This window comes from Carettochelys insculpta, chromosome 29, assembly GCF_033958435.1.
Source record: "Carettochelys insculpta isolate YL-2023 chromosome 29, ASM3395843v1, whole genome shotgun sequence".
Taxonomy (NCBI): domain Eukaryota; kingdom Metazoa; phylum Chordata; order Testudines; family Carettochelyidae; genus Carettochelys; species Carettochelys insculpta.
Window position 1 is genome coordinate 14,955,663 of NC_134165.1, and position 24,234 is coordinate 14,979,896.

Genomic DNA, 24,234 nt, shown 5'->3' on the forward strand with positions numbered 1-24,234 from the left:
CAGATGAGAGGACAGGAGCGGCTGCTGGGGGCATCATGTCTCACCTGGAGCACCAGCCTGGGCTGCGATCCCCTTCAAAGCCAACCCTCGACGCACAGCCAGGGCCGGGCGCTTCCACAAGCTTGTGTGCCAGCCCACAGGCAACGGCAGGATTTAAAAATGCAATGGAACTGGTGGAAGGGGCCCAGCCTGGCAGGGCCAAGGGATGGGCGAGGTGTTGATGCCTGGCTGCTTTGCCTCCTGTGGAAATGTCTCAGGCTGGGGCCGTGAGCAGCCCAGGGCCCAGCCTGCATGGCCGCCGAGGGGTGCGGCTGTAGTGGCTGCTCAGCAGGTAGCAACACCCAAGGGCAACTCAGAGCAGCTGTGAGCTGGAGGCAGAGGCGGGTGCAGCTGGGCTCTCCCGGGGGGGCAGGGCAGCAGCCTGCATTTGCTGTGCCCAGCAGAACCTGCCCCAGCACAGGGGGCAGCCCCATCCCCACCAGGCTGGAGGCTCCTGCTGGGAGCGGCTCAAAGCTGGGGTGGGCTGCTCCAGTGCGCAGGGGGCAGCTGTTATGAGGTGGCACTGGGGCCAGCGCAGACAGCCGGACAGGACCAAGCACCCTTCCAGCGGCACTAGAGGCTGCTGCTTCGCAGATGCCAGCTGCTCTGTCCAGGGGCCATTGTTACCCTGCTGCCAACGGCGCCGGTGGTCTGCCCACGGAGCAAGGAGAACCTGCGCGTCCGGTGAGGACCCAGGCTGGAGGAGGCTCTGCTGCAGGAGGCGGTGAGGGGGGCCTCAAGGGAGCCTGCCAGAGTAAGGAGACGCCTTACCTCCTCCCCTCCCCCACATTAGACTCAAGGGAGCAGGCTCCCACCCAGGGCGCCGGGCCGTACAGAGCAGCTGCCCCACTGGGTGCCAGGATAGAAGGCAGAGCCTCTGCCCTGGCATGGCTGCCCAGTCGCCCTCGGCACCTCTGCAAGACGAGCTCCTAGCCCCACGTCTGCAGCTCAGCCTGCTCCCCGACAGGCACCAGCCAGCTCCATGGCCACATTGGGACCCGCCCCTTTGGAGGGGATCCAGGGCAGCACCAGGGTCCAAGGGAGAGGTGGGGCCAGACGTGCTCAGCCCGGGGCTCTGCAGCTCACACCCAGAGCAAACAGAAACCAATCCCGCAAGAGCCTCGGCTCCCACAGACGTAGCTTCAACTGCCGCAGGCCAGGGCCAGCCCAGCCCAGCCAGGCAGCAGGAGCATTGCGTTAAAGTGGAGAACCCCCCCCCCCCGCCCCCCAGCTGGCGTGGGGGGGGGGGGGGGGAAGAAACAGCTCCAAGAGGAGTGCGCCACAGCAGAAGTCTGGGGTGCAGAACCCCCCCTCCCCCAGCAGTAGGACGCGCCTGGGGTTACCAAGGGCAATGGGATGGCAGGCGGCAGTTATTGCTTATACCGTATATTCACAGCAACACATTTCATGATTATAGTCACGCTACTGAGACTTACGGCACTGAAGGGTCATTGCCTGTGTTCGGATCACAGCGCTCAACACTTGCAGGAACCCGCTCCCCTGCTGCAGCACAGGGTCCCAACCCCCCGCCCCCTACCTCTGATCCTTGGACGAAAAGGCCACTGCAGCCCCCTCCCCCGCCCCCCGCGCGCTGCAGTGGATGAAAACAGGAGGAAGAGAGAACACCCACAAAGACACCCTCCGAAAAGGGGGTTTTCTGCAGGTCCCCATTCAATGTCTTCGCTGTAAACGAAACCTACCAGGTGGGCCCCCGCCCCGTGTGACAGACAGGGAGGACAGCTGTCCTGGGCCAGGACACAGGTTTACCAGAGCTGAGAGGGGGCAGGGGAGACTGGGGGGCCAGGGAACTCTCTCAGAATCAGGACGCTACTTGCGCCTCTAACAGAGTGAAGAGTTTGTTGGGTGAAAGTTAAGCCCCCGGCTGATCTATGTCCACAGTCGCTGGAGCAGTGGTCACAGATGCCGCGTGGTGGTCTGAAGCATTAAAAAGTGCAGTTAGAGCTGGGCCGGACGGGTTCAGTGTGCCGCTGTTAGGGGAGGCAGAGTGTGGCGGACGGGGCGGGAATGGAGGTTATATCTTAGCTCTTCCTCTCAGGCTGGCCTCTCTCGAAAGCCTCCCCTTAGTTGCTACAACACTGGCCCTTGTTCTGCTGGGTCTGCTCGTGAAGGTCCACGCCTCGGCTCCTCCCTGCCACGCCACTCGTGCTCTGGGGCTCGCTCTTTGGCAGCTTCTTGGCTGGAGGGAGGAAGATGGGAGAGTGAGCAAGGCCAACAGAGGTGCAGGCAGAGCAGCTACCCCCAGCCCCCGCTTTAAATCCCTGTGGGCACAGGGATGGCACCCACCGCTTTCCACAGGCACCATGGGCTGCTCTCAGCTGGCCTGTTTCCGAGATGTGCCCAGGGCTGCTCCGTACTCTGAGGGATCCCCAATGCCTGCCCTGCTGTGCGCTCCCAGAGGGCAGCAGGTGCCAAGGGAGTTGGCAGAGGTGCTCCCATTCTCTTAAAGCTCAGGCACCATCCCCACCTGCACAGCCTATCACTGGCTCCAGCCAGGCCGCCCACAGGGTGGATGGGGGGAGATTCCAGCAGCCTCTGCGGCCAAGCAGGGATGGAAAGCTCAGTCCAGCCAGAATTGTCCCTGCAGAGAGCTTTGTTACCGGGTCCCCCAAGCCTGGCTGCTCCAGCGCTGAAAGCAGGGAGCGCCCAGCCTGGGAGCAGATCGGTGCGTGGTCACTCTTAACCACTCAGCAGCACAGCTGCCCCAGCAGCGCCCCAGGGCCCTTTTTCACATCATGGTCCTGCAGCAGGGCAGGAAGGGGCCCATCATAGCTGCTGCAGGATCAGCCGCTCTATGGAGCTCAGGTGGGAGCTGCCTTCTGCAGCTACCACTGTGGCGTGTCCAACCCCGGAGCCTGGCACATCTGCAGCCCCAGGTGCCACCCCCGGCCTCACCGATTGCCAGGAAGAGGTCGTTCACATTCATCGCTGTCTTGGCCGATGTCTCCATGAACAACAAGCTGTTGTCATCTGCATAGGCTTGCGCCTCCTGTAACAGACAAGTTCCACCTGTCAGGGGCCCATGCCTGATAAGGGGAGTGATGGCCAGAGCCACCAATGAGGCCTTGTCATGAGAGGCCTGAGTCAGCTCCGCTCACAGCCGTTCCTGCCAAGCTGACAGGAGTGCAGAGGCACCAAACGCTGCTCTAAAGGAGGCTCAGCTGCACTAACGGGCCTGGCCGGGAGCGGGAGTGGGAGCATTCCCCCTGGCTGAGGGGCTGTCTCGGTGCTGCGGGCGGCTAAGCAGCTGCAGAGACCCCTGCTCCCGTGTGAAGGTTCCAGGGCTGTTGCTGTATGAAACGCGGCCACGGCAACCGTGCTCAGCTCGTCACACGACTGGGAGGACCAGACAGAGCATTTGTCCACCAGCCCCCAGAGCCGCTGACCCCCTCTGCAGCTGGGGGTTCAAAGGCTGGGTGCAGAAGTCACGCGACACCGGGGCTGGAACGGCTCAGCCAAGCCCACAACCCGGCTACTCACTTCATATTCTACCATGCGCTTGTTAGCCAGGTCCGCCTTGTTGCCTGCCAAGGCTATGACAATGTTGGGGCTGGCTTGTCGCTGCAGCTCTTTCACCCAGGTCTTTGCTCGGGCAAACGTTTCCTGGCGGGGAAAAGGCCGGAGAGGACAGCACAGTCAGCCCCTGCCCGTTCCATGCCCTTCGCAGCCACGGCAGGGCTGGAGCCCATCACTCCCCCCAGAGCGCACTGGTCTCACCGTCCCGGCCCCCACAGACCTCCCCACCTACCTGGTTGGTGATGTCATAGACCACAATGGCAGCTTGGGCCCCCCGGTAATACATGGGAGCCAGACTGTGATACCGCTCCTGGCCGGCTGTGTCCCAGATCTCAAACTTCACCGTCGTGTCATCCAGGCAGACGGACTGTGTGAGAAACGCCGCTGTCGAGAGGAGAGAGGGGGGCAGTCGCACTCAGCCACTGCGCTGGGGCCATGCGCCAGCCCAAGAGCTGGCCAGCTAAGCAGACAGAGGGAAAGGGGGGCAGCCACTCGCTGGTGCCAGGTCTCCTGCTGGTGAACGCAGGACCCTGGAGGTGAAGTGCTGCCACTCCAGGCCCTGCTCACACAGCAGCAGGTTAATCATTTCCAGTTTGGACATGAACACTCAGGGCAAGAGGTGAACCCACTGCTGGGTGCCAGCTGCTGCCTATTGGAGCTGGGCTCAGAGTGACTGCAAACACGAACCAGCCCTGTGTGGGGGACGGAGCTCAATGGACAGCTTCTCCCAGCCCGCCGGATGCAGGCAGACAGGGCCGTGGTCCTGCACAGCAGGGTGGCGGGTTCTAAAGCAACGTCAGTCAGGGCAGGAGACTGGGACCGTTCCCAAGGGTGGCTGCAAGGAGTTCAAGGGGATTGGTTTTCAGGGGTGTGTGCAGCCTGGGGTTAAGTTGGGGGCCCGAGGGCCCCCTCTGACAGACCTTCAGAGCCCAGTTGCATGCCCTGCAGCTGCGGGGCCAGCAGAGAACAGGGAGATGCAGTCCCCATCGATAAAGAGGCTTTGCATGTGACGCGCACGCCTAAGGGACCCTGGCAAAGGGAAGAGAAGGACACAGCAGGTGGCATTTGTCCCGCAGCACAAACTCCGAGTGCTGGCTCCCAGGTCCTTGCATGACCTGGTGTCTGGATTAGCATAGTACCGGGAGCGCGCTATCGCCTTCCCCTGCCCCCGCTGCTAGGGGAAGACAGCGGCAAGAGGGCAAACGCGTTACGTTTCTACACAAGCCGAGACAGCGCATGCAGGTGGTGAGCAGCTGGGTGTCAGACCACCGCCTGGCGCCGAAGGAGTCAGGGGGACAGTTCCTGGGGATTCACCCCCCACCAGCATTCAGCACTAGGTCAGCCCTCCTCTCTGGCAGCTCAAGGTGGGCCAGAACGACCCTTGCTTTACAGATGGGCCAAGGGGGCAAGTCACCCACAGAGGTTCTGTGGCAAAGCCGGGAGCAGAACTCAGGTCTCAGCCCCTACAGCTGGGCCACCTCGTCAGCCACCACGCAGTTCTCCCCGCACATGCTAAAGGGACCTCCAGGAGCGCTGGCAAGTTGGGGGGGGTGGCAGCGGCGGTGCATGCAGCTCTGGAAGCAGCATGGATTCAGCAGTACTTCGCCTCATGCTGCTGCTGCTGCCTTGGGCCCCAGGGAAGGCACTCCAGGCCTTGGGCTTTCCCAGGGATAACAGCCCCCCAGATGCGCCTGACAACCTGGAGGAGCCCGTGACCACCTCCCCAACACTCGCCCGCGTTCTTGCCCTTCACTTACCCCCAATGGTGCTCTCCTGGTACTCGTGAAACTGGCCCTTGACAAAGCGCAGCACCAGGCTGGACTTCCCCACAGCGGACTCGCCCAGCAGCACTAGCTTAAACTGACAGATTTTGCTAGCTTGGGACTGCCCATTTGGCCGGGCGGCTCCTCTGCTGGTCATGGCCTGGATTCGGGTCACGCCCTGGACCCCGGTGGATCAGAGAGCCCTGGTGCCACGGACGGCTCTGGGGAGGGGAGCAGAGCGGCCGGGTTTCGAGTATTCGAGTGGCTCAATGCTCCTGAGAAAGGAAAGCGGGAGAAGTCTCAGCACACAGCAGGACAACGCTCTGGAGCCCGAGGGGCCCTTTGGCCTCCAGGCCGTCTCGGCTGTCTTCCGCCCCGCCAGCGCAGCAGCCAGGACGCTCCCGGTCCTCCTCTAACCCTCACCTGGAGCCCCCACTTTGCAGCTCAGTAACTGCCTTGCTCACTGCACACAATGGTGAGCGACGCACAGACCACCCAAGTCTGACCTGCCGACTACAGCTACCAGGCCAGGAACGCAGAGTCCCCTCTCTGCATGTTACGGTAGAGAGAGGCCTGTACCCTCCCTACCCCCAAGCCTCACTCTGGACAAGCTTTAGACAGGAGCAAGCTGACAAGCAGCAATCCAGAGGGCAAGAAAACGCCAGCTCCTCAGGGCTGAGTGGCCTGTGCACCAGAGCGAGTGAGTCAGCAATCCTCGCAGATGCCTCACTTGCATTCCTGGAGCTGGAGCAGAGGGCTCCAGGATAGGAACGCACATTGCGCCATGTACTACCAAGGGCCGGGGCGGAGGGGCGGCACCTCTGACCTGTGCTCGGAGGGAAGGAGATTCAAGAGCTCTCCCTGGCATGGCAAGAAGCTCAGGCCCCACGGGCAGCCCGACTGCAGCTGTTCTGTTTGCAGTGCGGGACCTGAAATTCCACAGCCGCTTTTCCTGATGCCCCCCAGCTCCACGGCAGCGGGACAGAGCCACCAAACTGGTTTGTGGCTGAAGTTCTGAAGGGAAATTCTTAGTGATGGACACTTGGGTCAGGGATTTCCTTTTACACGTAAGACGTATTTTGAGATGGCTGCACCCAAACAAGGCCTACAGGCAGCTCATGGTCTCTTCCCAGCCCCCAGCCACAAAGCTTTGCTGCAGATCTGCGCAAGCTCTTACACAGAGGGAAACTGAGGCAACCCTGGTCAGTTGCACACGGCCATTCCCCTGGGCCAAAGCACTTCTCCCCTGTGCCAGGCAGTGAGTGAAAACCAAACCCACCATGCTGTGGAGAATTCTCAGGAGGACGGAGGGGTGAGGCAGAAGTCTGATTACACCCCGAGTTAAACCGGTCTAACCCCCTTGAGTTATACCGGTGCCAGAGGCGATGTGAACAACTCATTGCAGCTGAAGTGAGGTCAGCTAGGAACAGGCTTACCCTGAGCCACTCTGCAACCCGATGTGCCCAGCGGCACACAGTCACTTGACAAAAGCAGCACCTGTTTGTTCAGTTGAGGCGGGAGGGCTTAAGTCTGTACCAAAGTCAGAACCTAAGGAGCGAGGCCAGTGTTAATTGACAGCTCCACATTCAATGGAGAGTCCTGCTCCAAGTGGTGACCACAGCGGGGTGGGGCAAATTGAACGGACACAATCGGAAATAAGCTGCCACTCATCTGTAAGGACTGATCTGGGTGGATCTCTGTCCCCATTCTTTTGCCCTTTGCTGGCCAAAAGCAGCTGCTCCCCCAGTGGGCAGAGCCAGGGTGGCTGCTGAGAGCCCGGCTGCCCTTCACGCATACCATCAGCATCAGCTAAACAGGCTCCTGCATCTCTGATCAGGGAGGTGGGGACAGAGCCCAGCTGGACTGCTCTGCTGCCAACGCTCCGCTTGTAACTCTCACAGCAGAACCCTTCCCCTGCGCCAGCCGCTGACGGACACAAGGGCCAGCGAAGACTCATCAGCAAGCAGCCAGGAAAAGTTCACGGCCCCCATTCCCTGTGTGCTGCGAGACAAGCAGAGCAGGAAATGCTCACCAAAACCACCTGTGATTTGTGCGAATCCCACACTGGGCTGCCCAGTACTTCCCAACCCCACCAAGGACCGCAGGCTGTCACTCTTATTTTTGTAAAGCAAGAATCCAAGCCCATGAGGGCCAAAGCTGTGCGGAAGCAACCCAAGCTCTGTGCACGCAGGCTTCCTGCGGCTAACAGGGCCATACTTCCTTCCGCTCCAGTGACTTTTTGGTGAAATATGTAAGCAATGACCTCGCCAGGAACCAATGGGAGTTTCCTGGGGACAGTCCTGAGCAATCCTTAAGCAGCAGCCGCCGGCACAAGCTGCAGCTTCCTGGGGCTCAGAAGCTGTGCTCAGCTTTGCCCTTCCAGGAGCACCGATACTTGTTAGACCAGACACAGACAGGGAGAGTCAGATACAGCGGACAGACTTGTAAGTCCTCAGTGCATCCAACCAGAGAGCACCCCCTCTTCTTGCCGTCTCCCGCTGGGCGGCAGACGAACACTGGCCTTCTCCAGATAGGGAGATTGCCATGGCTCAGCCTGCAGAGTGTTCGTTCAGCCTGCCCATCGCTGGATAGGTGCAGCGACCCACGCTTCCTAGACTGGCTTAAGCAAGTCCCAAGAGGCTGAGCAGCCAGGATTTGATGGCCCTTGGAGGGGACCTGCAGAGGTGATGTGCTTGGGTTGAAGTGTCTTCACCCTCAAGGTCTGGAAAGTTGTCTGGCCTAGCCCTTGCGCTGGAGCTCTGAGCTCCTGCGCCTTCACACGTTCCAGCTGAAAGGCGCTCGCTCGCTCTCACCCACCCTCGCCCTGGTATGAGAGGTCCTGGGGCACAAGTGAGAACCAGACGCTGGGACCATTCTGACAAAATCCCTTCTTCTCAGTTGCTGCTTCCACTTCTGTGGGAGGCTCGGAAGCCATTGGCTCCCCAAGCCACCACAGCCTCCCAGGGAAGGGGCCAGGCGAGTCACACATGGAGACATCTCGGATCAGACACCATACAGACATGGCAACGAGCCAGGTTACCCTCCCTGCAGCTCCGATAACCCAAGTACCTGCGACCCGGGTACCGGATAAAGCAGTCGTCGGTCAGCAACAATTCCCGGAACTCCGACAGGGCCTTCCAAACCAAGACGCACGGGGCACTTTACCAGCCCAGGCGAATTAATCCTCCCTGCGTCTCCATGAGGAGCGCCCCCCGTTCAGAGAGGAGGGCGGGAGAGCACCAACAGGAAGTCACTTGCCCTGGCCGTAGAGTGAGTGTGCCAGAGTGGAGGACAATGGCCTGACAGTTCAGTGCATCAGGCAGAGGGACATCCACCCTGCACAACACCTCCCAAGAGCTTCGGCTCTTACTCAGGTTTCCCCTCACGCAACGGGAGGGCTTCTTCAGAGTGCTTTCGTGTCAGGTGTGTGCACCCCGTGCCGCTCACGAGAGCGGACAAACCAACCCAGTCCACGAAGGCACCAGAAGAGCTAAAAATCCTGTCGTACAAGGGGTGTCCAGAGCCTGGAGAAGGGAAGCGGAGTATGAGAACTGTACCCACCCGACAGCTAGTGAGCACCTTGGTGCAGGGCCCGGCTGCTCTGCAAAGGGCCCCACAAAGCACCCCTGAGCCCCCACTGGAATAAGCACCATTAACATAACCAGGAAAGAGCCAGGAAGTCACCAGTGCTCTGATCAGAGTTTATCCACCTGCCCCTTTGCTAAAGGGAAGCTTCCACCAATAACAAGAATGAATTGAACTCAAAGAAATCCAATCAGAACAACCCTCGTCTGACCCAAGAGGCTCCTATGGATTATACACCTGCCTTCCTTCAGACGGCCACCCCCACATCTCCCTGCCCCCCGAACGACTGGCGGGAGGCAGCAGATCCCTCCCAGGCCAAAGCCCACAGGCCATTAGCTCTTCCGGCCCTGACTAACCCAGCAGCTTCCTCTGGAGGTTTTCGGAGCGAGTTGATACCGGCAGCAGTATCACCCCCCTGCTGTCACACCCACGTCGGTCAGGGAAGTTACCTGCCAACCACGTGTTCAGTTTGCAGCTAACAGCCACTGAGCACCATCAGAGACGCGGCCTCGCTGACCCCTCTTGGCTCTGCAGCAGTGACCAACTGTCAAAATCCCGCGCTTTCCCGAGTCACCTGACGGCAACAGCGCCGCTGCAGGCTGGCAGCAGACAGGTCATGCTGTGCTTGTCGCCACTGTCCGTAGGAAGGACTCTGGAGGCACTTTAGTCGATTGTCAGCACGAGGTCTCCGACAGCTGCACAGGCTGGGACAACAGAGCAAGCTTAGCGCCTTTGGACAGCACGGGGAGGGAGCCCCTCACAGCCCAGTCCCTGCAGCCCCGACTAGCAGCGCTGGATGAAGAAACACGTGGCGCAGGGAGCTGCAAGATCTCCTGCCTTCCCCAGCGCCCCTGCATTGGCTTCCGGGGCTCACAGCAGGGAGGAGTGCGAGTCGGTGCACTTCCGTCAGCGAGAGCCTCGAGAGCAGACCTGGTTCAGGGACAGGACGCTTTTGGAGACACCCCAGGAGGAGTTGCAACAGCCTGTCTGGGTTAACTGCTTTCCTGTTGCCAGTGTTACTTTTCCTATGTCCTAATCACATACAACCTAGGCCGCTGCCATCAAAACGGCCTGCGGGGGTTAAATCTCCAATCAGCCCTCTTCCCGCTACGCAGCGGGGCGGCAAAGAGAACACTGGTCTCAGAGCCAGCGCAGAGCTGGGTTCTACCCAATCGCCCCATGTGCGCAAGCCTTAAACACAGGAGTGCCGGAGAGGACCCCATTCCTGGGCAGGGGCTGCTGCATCAGGCTCCCAACAGGAGTCAGAAGATAGTTGAGGGCATCAGCTCCATCTGAGTACGTTCTGGCACCCGAGCTCTTCTGAGACAATCGCTTGAATCTTCAGGGCATTTTACCCCCTCGCCTGTGCTCAGCCCCCAGCAGGAGAGGGACAGCACCCTCCCCTCCAGTTCACAGATGGGAACCAAGACAAGAATCCCTTGCAACAGGTGATGGAGGCTCTTGTCCAAGCAGGGCTCTGTAGCTAAGAATAAGAGCGCCATCCTCCCTGGCTCTCAGTTTCTTCCTCACCCTGGACTGGAATTACATGCAGCCAAGCCTGCTCCGCCAGGCAAGGCTCCAATTATGTGCACCAAATGAAGCTTCAAGAGTCACCGCTGGGATCATTGGCACATCTGTCTCAAAGATATCTCCTGCATGAAGTTATTCCACACCACTGCTCTTTACATTGGTAGTTCACTGACTCACAATATTGATATCCGGTGGATCAAGGGCCTCCGGGCTTCCTTCAGCTGGACAGGTTAGGAGTATCCTGAACAACTGCAGCCACCCAGGAATGCCTCATCAGCCCATATTAACGTGACACTCACACAGAACTTGGGCAGCCACAGAGACAGGGCCCAGCTTCTCCTGTGCCAAAACTCACCTCCATTTCAGTGAATGGGGGAGAGAGAGGAGGCTCTCCCTGAGCAATACAAGGCCTATGTCACACAGGTGAGCAGGCTTGAGTCCAGCCAGAGGAAGGAATTAAGCAGTGCAATATAACAACTGTGTTAAATCACAGCTTACTTTCAGCAGGCCTTGAGCAAGGCAGCGCTCTGGGGAAGGACCCGCTAGCGGGTTGCAAGGTTTAATAAACGGCTCACCCAGGATAAGCAGGAGCTCTGCACCACCGAGCGTTCGCAGGTTAAGTTTTCCTGGCAATCCAGGGGGTGGGGTGGGCAAAGGTGGCAAGTGCCCCAGGGCCTGGGGAGTCAGAAGAGCCCTGGGACCTGTTGAATCCTTGCCAGGGCCCACAGAGTGCAGCCCGGACAGTGCTGGAGAAGGGGGGAGTGTGGCAGTCCAGGCAGCGGCGAGAGCTGGCTGCCCCAGCCCCACGCCCTCCGGGAGAATGAAGGCAGCCCCTTGCCACACCTGCCATGGGGCCCAGCAATTCTGTTAGCCTCCCTGTGGAAAACTAAAGGTACAATCGGTTTACTAAGCACCCCACAACCAAGTGGCCACTTGTCTCTCTGAACCTGCCAGAATCCAACTACCCACAGCCGCAGCCACTTGTTGCCGGCACAAAACAAAACAGGATGGGGAAGGGAGAGGGCTGCATGCAGCATGGACAGCTCCTGTAATTCTGGAAACCAGACACACAAGCAGCCTCGGAAAGGAAGGCCTCTCCCGCAGCAGGCCCAGCGGTGCCCTGCTGCTCTCCCACACCGCAGGACAGACCCAGTAGTGGCCTTACAAGAGTGTCTACTGACCTGACTACTACTTTAGGACCAGGAGGAGACTTGCGAGTCATCCCTCCTTGCTACCTGGCCTGGCCACTAGCATTGCTAAAGGGTTAATAGCTTCACAGCTATGCTCCAAGGCAAGTCCGGGCAGTGATCAATGGTCACTACGTAAGGGCTAATAGAGGCCGGCAAAGTCTTTACAGAGAGGCAAGAGTCACGCAGTGAAGTCATGGCAAAGCTGGGTGGGACCCCCAGGAGTCCTCGCTCCCTGCCCCTATCTCTTCCTCACTCTCCAGGAAGAAGGCAGGTTAGGACGGGGTTCCCAAGAGCAGGGGAAATCTGCCAGAGTGCAGAACAGTCCCCCAGAAGGCATCCACACTGCAGCGTACGCCCACGTTCGAACTCACACTCAGGCCTAACCCCTCGTGTCTACACACAAATGGTGCTAGTCCAGGGTCCAAGGCCAAGTCTGGCTTGGACCCAGGGTTCAAGCTCCATTGCTCAGCAGTGTAGATGTACCCTGAGAGCACAAGTCCAGTGGGGCCACATCTACCTGGTGATAAAAAAAGCCACAGAGCATCATGTCTCAGAGCCTGGAGGAGTTGATTTGGGCTCCAGGGTAAACAGCTGTTTAGACATTTGGGCTGGAGTCCATGCTGAGATCAACCTCTCACACCACAGCCATTTTCCCTCATACTCAACATAGCTGTACTGTGGGAGGCCACAGTCCCATGGGGCTGACTTGCTTGTCCTCAGAACACTCATGTTTTCCCATGCTGCACCACAGACAGTGAGCTAGAACCAGTGTTCCCACTAAGCCAAGGGCTTGGGTGGCTCCCAGGAGAGACTCAGAGGCTGCCCAGCTGATGAGCAGAGCGCCTGCAGAAACCACAACCAGCACGCCTCCTGGTGGTTATTTTGGACATGGGTGGAAAAAGTTAGAGGACACACTGACTAAGGGGCGGGGGGTCATACTTCAGGGGGGTGCTAGGGAGTCTGGGGAGTGGGCAGTTGGACTGAGGCCTCCAAATAAAACACACTCCAGCGTTCTGCAGTTCCTGTAACTGAAGTTACAGATGAGAGTAACCACTCAAACCTTAGGCTCCCAATCCCAAGGTCTGCTAGCTCAAGTTCTCCTTGCCCTGGGCTTACACTGCACAGTGGACATACTCCCAGCGAGAACCGGCCCCAGCCAGGAGATGGAAAACTAGACGGGCCAGAAGAGAAGTGGCTGAAGGTAGCAATTACAACTAGTATAGCATGGGTCGGAGAATCTACATGGCCTCCCCAAGCGCTGAATGTCCATGATGCACTTCCTCCTTTTCTTAAAGGATATGCAAACGCTAAAGTCTCCACTTTGAGGTGGACACATTTAACACAAGCAAACTGCAGCACTGCGGCCATCCCAGGAGGGAAAAGAAGTAAGTAACCTACATACTAAGAGCCCTTGAGGCACCAGTGCCCTGGAAATAAACAGTCAGTCACATCCCCCAGGCAAACATACCCATCACTGTAGCCTCTACTTCTGTTAGGAGACAGCTGTAGGATTCCAGCTGAGAGATGGCATGACCAGGCTGATAAGGAAGGGGATACCCAGCCCAGCTGCCCCGTTGAGAAGACAGTCACTTTTTGCCTTCACCCACAAAAAAATACTTGTCCCTTTCCCCACATTGCCCCTCTGGGAAGACCAGCTGTCGTGGTGCATTTCTAATGGCCCTCATTTGTAAGAGGGAGATTAGAAGCACCTTGGGGCTGCAAGAGTCCAGCTGTGAATGTCTAACATACCCTTCTTCATACTACCCAGGGGCTAATTACAAGGATTGGTGGAACTATCAGCAATGCCCAGACAGAAGCACATTGGAGGAAAACTTGACAGACCAGAGCTGGATGTGAATTACGACTGTGATGTGCCCCTTGCACAGGTCTGATCAGCAAGGAGCAGAAATACCAAGCCACGTCCCTGCCAGCATCCGGATGTTAAAAACAGCATGAGGCCCACAAACGTACTCAGGTACCAGCCCCAGCAATAGGACAGGTGCATTCAGGCCTCCAGCGAGGGGGTGCCAAGGCAGGGGGGAGAGGAAAGGAGCCCCCCCCGGCAGACTGGGCACAGGGGAGAGGGAAGGAGCCCCCCCCCCGGCCGCCCGCCAGCAGACTGGGCACAGGGGAGAGGGAAGGAGCCCCCCCGCCCCCCAGCAGACTGGGCACAGGCCCGGGGGTTTACAGGGACCTCAGCAAAGCCGAGCCAGAGACAGGCCTTTTACACCCCCATAGAAAGTCACACCCCGCCCACCCCAACCCTGGGGCAGCCCCACTCCCCTGCCCCCTCTGCGGCAGCCCCCGCCCCACTTCCTCCCCTCAGCAGCTCAGTCACCCCCTCCCTGCCCCCACCCCGTATCTGGGACCCACCCCCCGCAGCTGCCCCTCCCCCCAGCCGGCCCCACCTGTCCCAACCCCTCAAGCCGCCCCCACCACCTCTCGCCCCCCGCAGCCTCCCAACCCCGCAGCTGCTCCGCCCGCCCCGCCTGGTACCTGAGGCGGCTCCAGCCCAGTCTCCCCCCGCCGCAGCCCCTGAAGTGTCGAACACACAAACAGCTGCTCTCAACCAAACCCTACTCCGCTGGGCGGGGTTAAGGGCGGCTGCTCCAATCCGCGCCGGGCCCCTGGAATGCGGCCACGCCCCAGAAAGACTTATCGTCCAATCGACGCGCTAGAAAATACATCACCGGGCCACCCTCCTGAAGTGACCAATAGAAAGCCAGAGTTGATCGGATGGGCGTAAAATTTGACCAATAGCAACTAGGGCAACATGAAGCTAACCAATCAATAAGATGGAAAACGTCAGGGTCGGGGTGGATCTTATGTTAACTGACGGGTCCTGAAACCAATGAAACAGCAATTGTTCCGGGGCCGCCGCAACAACAAATAAGGTGACCTAAAAGGGCGGTATCTTCGAGCGATATTGTCCAATCAGAATTGGAGATGCGCTCCCTGCTGTCCAATCACAGGGCAGTCTTGCTCCTGTTCTACCAAGCAGAGTGCATAAAGTGATGATTGATTAGCGGCCGGAGGGCGTCGTCTCGCCCTCCCTAAGCGGGCCCTGCAAACGACGGCCCTCCTCCCGGCTGGCCAATCAGAGACGAGACGGGGATGATTGGCAGGGCGATGATGGGAATTGCCGTGTGGGGGAGGAGGCCGCTGGGACTCTGACCTTTGACCTTATCATGACCCTTTCCTCCATGAGCTCACTGAGCTAAAAATAGCCGGTGGCCCTGCGGGTGTGAGCCGGGCCGGGGATAGAGGACAGGGCCCATGTGAGGGCGTGGCCTAAACGTAGGGGCGGGGCTATGGCAGTAGAGGGCTTGCGGGGGGGCAGGCCAGACAAGGGGGGCTGGGGCAGTGGGGGGCTTGGGGGGATGCAGGCCAGACAAGAGCCAGACCTGAGGCACCGGAGGGTTGGGTCGCAGCACCCAGAGCCGGGCTGGGCCAGGGCAGGGCAGGGAACCAGCAGCCAGGCTGAGCAAACGGGGCACCTCACCCCTGGGGGACACAAGGCAGCCGAGTTGTTGCTTTGACTCCAGCCAGCCCTGCTGTAGCCCTGGACATGGCCTGACCCTGTCCTGCCACCCGTGATTAGCATTGCTAGAGCTGCCATCGCAGGTCGAACCCCAGTTGCGACAGGTGCTGTGCAAACACCCCCAAAAGCCGCCCCTGGTCTCCGAGAGCTCATCTCTTTCAGCAGAAATGGCAGAGGATTGCCCCAGGGCCGGCCCTGGGTGGAGACAGAGGGCCATCCATAGGGACAGGCAGGAAGCTTAGGGCTGGCATAGCAGCAGCATAGCAGAGCTACTTATAGGCACTTCGTCCAACACCTGTACACCTCCCGCAAGGCAGAGTTAAGGCTCCTGTTTCCCCCAGCGCTGCAATTGCTCCGCTTTTTATAAAGGAAAAAAATAACCAACAAGGCCCCAGCCAAGAACTTGCATTTTCCCAAATCAACTTAACAGACCCAAGTTCAACCATGCAGGGCCCGGGTACACATCCGCTTGTCTCTCAGCCTGCATTGGGAGGGACACAGACTGTCTAGAGCACAAGAGGGGCTTGGTTCATGCCTAGGAGCTCTTAAGCCCAGCTCCTCTAAGGTACTGGAGTGGCTAACTCCCATGTAGCAAATGCCCATTTAAACACCTCTGTGGGTGTGGGCCTGGCTGACTTGCCCACGTCTGTAGCAGATCTGGGAAGAAGACCTGTTCCTAAGTGACCTAGCCACTAGGCAGGACTTCCTCTCATGTAATGGAAGATGTTTTCTTCAGTAGCTACTTAGCTTGTCCCTGGGGGGGAGGAGCATGGAAAAAAATCACATTCACAATTCATGTTAAAACTAAGAATATTTTAATGATTTATAAACCAATCACATAATATCTTTAACATTTGGTAAGAAAGTCTACAAAGAATTACAAAAATCAACGATGACTGACAAATTCTAGGACTTTTTTTTAAAATATTTGCTTAGAAAAATCCATGGTGCTTGTTGAATGAACTTTATACAATATCAGAACTCTGCTTTAGAACTAACGTGACCTTATAAATATTTCCCCATTTGTTCCAGGCCAAAAATATATTCATGCTCCCAAATATTGTGGTGTTATAGCTAGTAATTCCTGTCTCTCTCTCATTCTCTCAGCTGGTTTGCTGTGTAAAGAAATGAGACAACCTTTCTGCTCTAAGGAAATGAAATCACGATAGTGGTGTAAGGAACAGAACCATTCTGACTTTCGACCCTCATCTGGAAAAGGCCCATGCGACTCAGGAGCTAAAGCCCCAGCTTCCCTTAATGATCATTCCTCTCGTTGAATATTAACGTGTATCTCTAACATACTTTCATAAACAACCCTTAAATATACAACACTTTACTATAAAATACACACAGCCTGCTTTTAAACAGCCTGTGCATCTATTGTCAGCGGATCCATTTTGGTTCAGGTGTGATTTCCCCCCATCCTCTCTTTAAACAGACTTCCCGAGTTTGGGACTGGCCAGGTGGCAGCAGCCCCACCACTGCCCCCAATGGATGTTCCAGGCAGCTAACAACTTGGCTGTTTGCTGGGAAGCACTCCCAGCTCCTCAGAAACTGATTTTGTTACTGGGACGGGTGGCTAGCAACAGCTGCTACCCCAGTAATCAGGAGCACAGCCTTCAAACACCCAGTTTATGCTGCACTGCAAGGAACTGCTGCGGAACACCTGGCTGCCCCCGAGGGCTAAGTGCTGGTGGAGGAGACTTTCCCTGCCCGAGGGCAAAGCGAGCAGAAGACTGCTCCAAGCCCGACTCAGGAACCCCTCCCGACTCCGAGCTGCCCCGGGGGTTGGGCCGGTCCTTGTGGAGTCCCTGCTGGGCGGCCAGAGCTGGCCTTTCAGGGGAAGCAAGGCATAGCTGTGCTGGAGGAAGCCACGGCAGGGGACGAGAAGAACTAAAGTCTCAGCTTGGGCGCACGTGCTGGTTTTGCAGCCCAGATCCTCACCACTCTGCTGAAGTCAGTGGAGTTGCCCCGTCCGCAGCAGCTGATGATCTGGCCCCACATGCAGGAGCCAGCTGTTCCCTGGGCAGAAGCTCTTCCAGCCCAGAAAGATCCGACCCAAAGGGAAAGCGAAAAGGACCCCACCTGCCCTGCTTTGGGAGATGGCCCTCCAGAGCGTGCGGGCAGCAGCCTGAGTGGTGGCTGACACGACTCACCTCGCGACAGCTGGCGCGTGCCTGGCAGGTTCTGGGGCCAGATCCATAGCCGGCGGAGGCCGACAAAGCACCATTTACAAATCGGTGGAACCCCGGCAGTTGATGCCACCCAGGCTCTGTGCTCTTGAGTCCAGAGTGGCCACAGGCAGCACCAAAGAACGAGCAGCCAATGCTGCAGCAGGCAGAGAATCTCTGCAACAAGGCTGGGCCGGGGGCCCCGTCGGGAGCAGAGACTCAAGGAGAGTGTCCTTGCAGGGAGCCCGTGAGAGGAGCCAGCTGCAGTGATTGCTTTCACCCCCGAATGGAGGGGGCACCTGCTTCCCCGGACTTGTGGGCATGAGGGCGGTGAACCAGCTCCTACGGCAGGGAGATACCAGCATCGGGTGTGCAAGCAGGGTCCCTGCTGGGGCTCACACCCTGCCAGGTGAGCCAAGTGGGCCCAACATGCTGCAGGATCAGCCTGTACAGCGCCCGTCACCTGAGCTGCTGGGATTCAGGCCCCCAGCCTGCAGGACCACGCTCGCAGCTGACACAGGAACAGTGGGGAGCACCGGCAGTTGTTCCCCCAGTTTGAACCCCTCTCACTGGCAGGAGGGGATGGTTCCCAGCCAGAGCCTCCATGGCACCACCCATCCATTGGATGTGGGTCTCCAGGGGGTTCTCCCTGGGCTGGGCAGGAATAGGATGGGGGTGGGAGTCCGGGAGTCACGACACCCCACTTGGAAGTCCCAGATAGGGGCAGGCCAATGCAGGCATAACGGAAGGGGCTCAGCTGGGGGGCTCTGGAGAACGCTCCCCCTGCAGCGAGGAAGGCACTGGTGTGGGAATCCAAGCCCTGCAGGGAGGGCTGAAGCTGCAGCCAGGGCAAGGGGGGCTGGGAGGGGGTTCCCGGGGTTCCCGCCCCCTCTTGGGAGTCTAAGTGCAAGTCAGCAGGGGCCTGGCCTGACGCGGGCCCAGGAGATGGCTCCAGACACCTGGTGTGGGGGCAACAGGGGCCTGGCAGGCGGGCCCTGCCCCGAAGCCACTTCACAAGCGCAGGTGCGGGACGGGCTTGGTCACATCCTGGAAGAAGGGGTGGCTCAGCGCCGACTTGGCTGAAATCCGCTTGTTGGGGTCGTAGTGCAGCATGTGCTGGGGAAGAGAGGAGTTGGGGGGAAGATTACCGTGGGGGCAGGGCAAGCCCGTCCGTCATCATGGGGCACCAGGCTTGGATGCACCTGTGGCTGGAGTGCGACTGCCTCTGGGGTGGAACTTGATGGTTGTACCAACACCCTCCACCAAAGATGGGAATGAGAGAGGCTCTCAAGCCCTTGAACATATCCAGGGCTCAGCTGTAGCAGCTGGGCCTGCCAGTCAGGACTCCTGGGTCCTATTTCTCGCTCTGGGATGCAGTGCGGAGCTGGGACGCTGGTTCTGCCCCTGACTACATGGCCTGGGCAAATCTCTTCCCTGCCACGTCTCAGGCAGCCCCAGGGCGGAGGCTGGGGGCTGCTGGCTGGCCACATAACAGGGGCAGAGAGCAAAGGAACTTGGCTCTGGGCACATGTGAGTGGCTCCCAGTCCCTGATCCAGCCCTGCCCTCCCATTCCCCCGCCCCCAGCTACTGGGGGCTCTCGGCCAATCCCGGAGCATCTACCCCCTACTCACAGCCAAGAGCTTCCTCCCCTCCTCATCCAGGGCGGGCACCACCTTGCTGAAGTCCTGTCTGGCCCACTTGGGGAAGCTGGGCTTGTAATCGGGCATGGAAGTGACCCCAGGCCACACGGCCTCGTCTGGGGTTCCCAGGGTCCGGAAGATGCGGAAGAGCTGGTCGATTTCAGAGTCTCCAGGGAACAGGGCTCGCCTGGTGATCTGGACAGCAGCAAAGGGAGAGAAGCGAGGTCCTGGCACAGCCACACCCCTGAGGGCCCCAAGCTGGAGGGGTGCTTTCTCACTACAGCAGCATGGGCAGAGGGGCGCCACCCTCCAATGCCTCCAGGGCGGGAGCCGAGGGCAGGGGCCAAGCAGCTGACCCGTCTCGGGCAGGGGCAGGGAGATAAACCACCGGAAGCAACTCCAGAGATGGAGGATCCACACCTCTGGATGCCTCCAGATCCAGGCCAGTTGCTTTGGCCACACACCAGTACCCAGGTGCAGGGAGGGGGAATTAGCAGCCTGTGCCCCACAACTGCCACAGACCCCCTCGCACTGCAGCCAGCGGGCACATGGGTGGCCTGGATGTGAAGGGTTAAGCCGGCTGACTCCTGCAGCCCACTGCGCTCTGCTCCCTGCAGCCACCTCCTGACGCAGACACTGACCCATGTGCTCCGCATGACACGCCTCTCTGTGCCCCGCTGCCAGGGCAAGCCCTTCCCTGGGGCGGGGGAAATGCCAGGCAGGGCACCCCTGCCACATGCAACAGAGCCCTTTTGTTTGCCGGCGCCCGCTGGGCAGGTCAGCCCCCTCCCCACACAGCCGCAGCTACCATCTGACTCTGTCAGCAGCTCGGGGAGCACGTGGGGACAGGACGGGATGCGGGGGGTCCGAGCAGAGCTCACCATGTCCACAGCCTGGCCACTGCCTCACACCTGGCGCCGCCGACCAGGGAGCGGCAGGGTGGATAATTCACCGCCACCTGCCTGACTCCCAGCTCCCCTCTGCTAGAAGCGGCCTAAGGCAAGACCCCTCCCTCCTCTCCCAGCGCGAGGGACAGGGCTGCCACTAGGGGCAGGGGCGGGGGCAGGCTCTCAGCACCGGCCGAGGTCCTCTGCCTCCCCCACCCATGGGAGAGCAGCACCGGGTGCCCTGCCCTGCCGCAGGACAAGGACCCAGGGCTGTCGGGGAGTGGGGGAGGGTCCGTACCATCTCGGCAAAGATGCAGCCCAGGCTCCAGATGTCCACAGCCGTGGAGTAGTACTTGCAGCCGAGCAAGATTTCTGGGGCCCGGTACCAGAGAGTCACCACCTGGGGAGGGGAGGAGAAGGGACCCCTGTGAATGGTGACAGGCAGCGCCCCCGCCCCCACCCCGGGCCTTCCACATGATCGGCAAACCCCTAGGAAACACCACAATCCCCATTTGGCAAGTGGGGAAACTGAGGCATGGAACTGGCCACTCACCCAGGGAGAGGGGAGTATCTGGGGAAGCTGAGAGCAGCACCCAGGAACCCAACCTCCCAGCCTGGGGCTGTAGCCTTTGCACACTGCTCTCCCTCGGGGGAGCAGCAGGGTGCCGCGAGCTCCTGGAGCAGGCCCGAGGCTGCAGCTGGATCCCTCTTGCTCCCTAGGGCTGGCGGCCACACAGCAGCCAGGGAGGAGTCTGTGGGAAGGCAGCGGCCACGCGCAGCAGAAGGCTAAGCCGCGGGGGAGCCAGCATGGGCCAGGCACGATCGGCCATTCCCATCACAGGGCACTGCAGGAGGTGGGATCATCCAGGGTCCTGGCACGGGGAGCTCAGCTCCGTTGAGAGACGCCTTCCCCCCTCTCACCGGGAGCCCAGCTCCTGGCAGGGTCCCGGCGGGAGCCAGGCGGCTGGAGGGGGGGCAGCCCTGACGCACCTCATGGGTGTAGGTCCGCACCGGCACGCCGAAGGCCCGGGCCAGCCCAAAGTCGGCCAGCTTGATGGCCCCCTCGGCGTTGATGAGCAGGTTCTGGGGCTTGAGGTCACGGTGCAGCACGCGGTGCGAGTGGCAGAAGGCCAGGCCCTGCAGCAGCTGGAAGAGGTAACTCTGCAGGGGGCAGACAGGGCTGGGGTCAGAGCGGAGCTTGGCTCACCAGCCAGGTGAGGGGAGGACACCAGAAAGCCGACGGCTGGCCCCGTACCTTGACGAGGGGCAGAGGGATCCCACTGATGGAGGACGAGTCCATGAACTTCTTCAGGTCCTGGTGCAGGAACTCGAAGACCAGGTAGAGCTTGTTCTCCGTGTGGATCACGTCCAGCAGCCTGAGGGCGCAGGGAAAGGAAGGAGCTTTCCCACCCCATGTCCCAGGCCCATCCTGCCAGCAGGCAGCACCCAGCGCCACAGGCCTGTGTGCTGGGACACACATCCTGCCAGGGTGCTGGGCTGAGACCCCCCATCTCACCGATGGTGGCCACCGGACCCTGGGGACGAAGGGCTCTGGATCCCAGCGGCCCAGTCAACCTCCAGGGCCTGCAGTACATCACCCATCCCACTTACTTGACAATGTTGGAGTGGTTCAGCTCCTTGAGCAGGGAGATCTCCCGGATGGCCGTGCTGGGGACGCCCTCCGTCTCTCTGCCGGGGGAGGGAACCCATGGCGAACCCATACACATATAGCTCTGTAGGGTCCCATTCAACCCCAGCCCTGCTGCAGTGACCCCATGCCAGGCAACCTAAGAATCCAGCCCCAGAGCAGCCCTGCCCTCGGGCCAGCACACACATGCTCCAGCCTAGGGCAGCAGCGCTGAGGCCAGAGCCCTTCACACGGACACGCCACCACGGAAATGCAGCCACTTCTGGGGTGGAAGCAGCTGTGAGGAAAGGCATCAGCTTAGGACACAGGGATGCAGATGTTGCTCTCCCCAGGGATCCTTAGCATCGGTGCAGAGGCGACAAGGCCCCAGCTAGACTCCTGCCACTGGTCGCATCTGCCCCACAGGACTAAACCAGCCCCGCTCCCAGAGAGTAACGGACGTGCTCTTTCCAAGGCTCCAGCTGCTGGGCACACGTGCCACCTGCACAATACAGCAGAGCGGCTCTGGTCATGCTGGGACACGGCCCCAGCGGAGACTCAGGACCAGCGAGCAGCTGTCCCCCCAGTGTTTTCCCCAGTGGAGTAAATGTGATGTGCACTGAGGCACGTACACCAGGCAACCCTGCCGGTGAGCAGCACCGAGCCGGCCACCCATTGCTGAGCAGGCAGCCGGGAGCAACGGGGAACCGGGGGCCCAGTCGGGCCTCCACTTCCTGGCTGAGCCTACCAAGGGTGGGCAGCAGGCAGGTTTCCAGGAAGTGTTGGCCCCATAGCTGAGGCCTGGTCTGGATCACACAGACCCAGCACCTCCCCACAGGCCTCAGCCCTTCGGCTGCATGACTGCCAGGCGGTTCCGGGGAGGTACCAGACCAAGGGCGGCCAACGACTTTTCTCTGGGTCCAGATTCCTTGTCAAGGCCCAGAGTGCAGACAGCCGTCTGCCACGGCAAGAAGGACGAAGGCAGGCCCAGGCGCAGGCGGCTGGAGACCAGGACTCAGCTTATGGGCTGCAATGGGCTGGGACGGACGGGACCCCCCAAAGCCTGCCCAGGCGGGGGCCAGCGGGGTAATCACTCCCCCAGGAAGGGAACAGCTGCTGAACGTGGGAGCAGGGGCTCCTGGGCAGTGTAAGGCCACAGGTGCTGTTTGGCCCGGCGTTACGGAAGTGGGGGGGCTGCAGAACCGGCCCAGGGACCCAGTCCCCCCCTCCCCAAAGGGCCGAGCGGCCCCTGGGTTCAGCCCAGCTGGAAGGGGAGCTGCGAATGACTTGGAAACAGCCAGCGCGCCGAGAACGGGGGTAGCGCTGGGAACTGGGGGCGCGCTGGGAACGGGGGTGGGGGAGGCGCTGGGAACGGGGGGCGCGTTGAGAACGGGGGTGGGGGTAGCGCTGGGAACGGGGGGCGCGCTGGGAACGTGGGTGGCGGGAGCGCTGGGAACGCGGGGCGCGCTGGGAACTGGGGGGGGGATTTTCACGGGGAATTGAGCCAGTGACCCCCACGCGGGGGCAGCCGCGGGAACCCGGGCGCGCTGCAGCCAGCCGAACCCCAGTGCCCCGCCCCGCCCCGCCCCGCCCCGCCTCACCAGCCCAAAGGGGCTCGGACTCCGGCCCGGCCCCCCGGGGCCGCACGTGACCTCCCGCCGGGCCCCCCCGCCCCGGTCCCCGCCCCGGTCCCCGCCCCACTCACGTGTCCAGGCGGATCTTCTTGAGCGCCACCACCTCGCCCGTGGCCTTGTTCCGGGCCTTGTACACGACCCCGTAGGTGCCCTCCCCGATCTTCTCCACCTTCTGGAAGTTCTCCATGGGGCCGCCGGATCGGGCCCGCCGCCAGGGATCGGGCCCGCGCGGAACGTTACAAGCCGCCCCCCAACCGGTTACAATGTAACCCCCGGCCCGGCCCGGCCGCTTCCCGCGTTCCACTCGCTCCGCCCACCCCGCCGCGCCATTGGCTGGTGTCTGGGGGCGGGGCGCTAAGGGCGACGCGAGAGTCTCCTTAAAGGGACAGACCCTGAGACGGGACCGCCCCCCCCCCACGCGTAGGGTTGGGGGGTGGCCAGAGGTGGGGGGGTTACACGTAAACCCGAGGAACTCCGCTCCCGCTGGGAGTCAACGGGGGGGCAGATGAGCCCGAGCCAGGCCAAAGGCTGCTCCCAGCTCCTTGTTATGGGGGTGATCGCCCAAGCCCCCCGCTGTGCCAAGGGGGATCCCGGTGCCCCTCCCCAAGCGCGTCGCTCCAGGCGCCCCATGCCCCGGGGGCGGGACCCGACTCCTCTCCCTCCTGCCGCAGCACCCGCCCAGCCTGGCCTAGGCCCCAGGGGGACCGTAGGAGCTCACGGCACCAGCCCCTCTGCCCGGAGCCCAAGAACCAGGCCTGGCTCCTGCCCTGAGCACCAGCGCTCCCGCGGGGCTCGCCGCGTCCCTTCGCACCAGGAGCCCACTGAGGCTCCCAACTTCCCCGCAGGAGCTGCGCCCCGCGGTGGGGATTTCCGCCCCAGCAGCTCCCAGCCAGCGGCCAGAGGCTCTCGCCCCGGGGGCTTCGCCCGCCTGGAGCCGCGCCCGGCAGCACAACGCTTCCCGGAGCTTCCGAGCGCTCGGGGACGCGAGCCCGGCCCCAAGGCGCCTGCTCAGGGGTTTTGCTCCAGCAGAGAAGGGAGCCGGCGGCAGAGCTCCTGCTCAGCTAGCCTGGGGGAAGGTGCAGCCGTGGGCTT

At 60.7% G+C, this 24,234-nt stretch overlaps 2 protein-coding genes across 3 annotated transcripts; both read right to left on the reverse strand.

Annotated features, from left to right (window-relative positions):
* Positions 1-1,577: 1,577 nt before the first annotated feature.
* RAB5B (RAB5B, member RAS oncogene family) lies at positions 1,578-14,226 on the reverse strand. 2 transcript variants are annotated; one of them, XM_074980112.1, is made up of 7 exons: positions 14,138-14,157; positions 9,371-9,625; positions 5,331-5,611; positions 3,806-3,957; positions 3,538-3,660; positions 2,953-3,046; positions 1,578-2,236 (listed from the first exon to the last, which is right to left on the reverse strand). In XM_074980112.1, exons 3-7 carry the CDS (start codon positions 5,491-5,493, stop codon positions 2,121-2,123), a joined length of 648 nt encoding a protein of 215 aa, XP_074836213.1. In that variant the 5' UTR covers positions 5,494-5,611; positions 9,371-9,625; positions 14,138-14,157; the 3' UTR covers positions 1,578-2,120. The 2 variants fall into 2 exon arrangements, with proteins under 2 accessions (XP_074836213.1, XP_074836212.1); XM_074980111.1 differs by lacking the exon at positions 9,371-9,625 and having other exon boundaries at positions 14,138-14,226.
* A 1,804-nt stretch (positions 14,227-16,030) lies between these two features.
* CDK2 (cyclin dependent kinase 2) lies at positions 16,031-23,432 on the reverse strand. The gene is made up of 7 exons (XM_074979965.1): positions 23,214-23,432; positions 21,493-21,570; positions 21,137-21,257; positions 20,872-21,042; positions 20,180-20,281; positions 18,986-19,189; positions 16,031-18,469 (listed from the first exon to the last, which is right to left on the reverse strand). Exons 1-7 carry the CDS (start codon positions 23,327-23,329, stop codon positions 18,365-18,367), a joined length of 897 nt encoding a protein of 298 aa, XP_074836066.1. The 5' UTR covers positions 23,330-23,432; the 3' UTR covers positions 16,031-18,364.
* Positions 23,433-24,234: the final 802 nt, after the last annotated feature.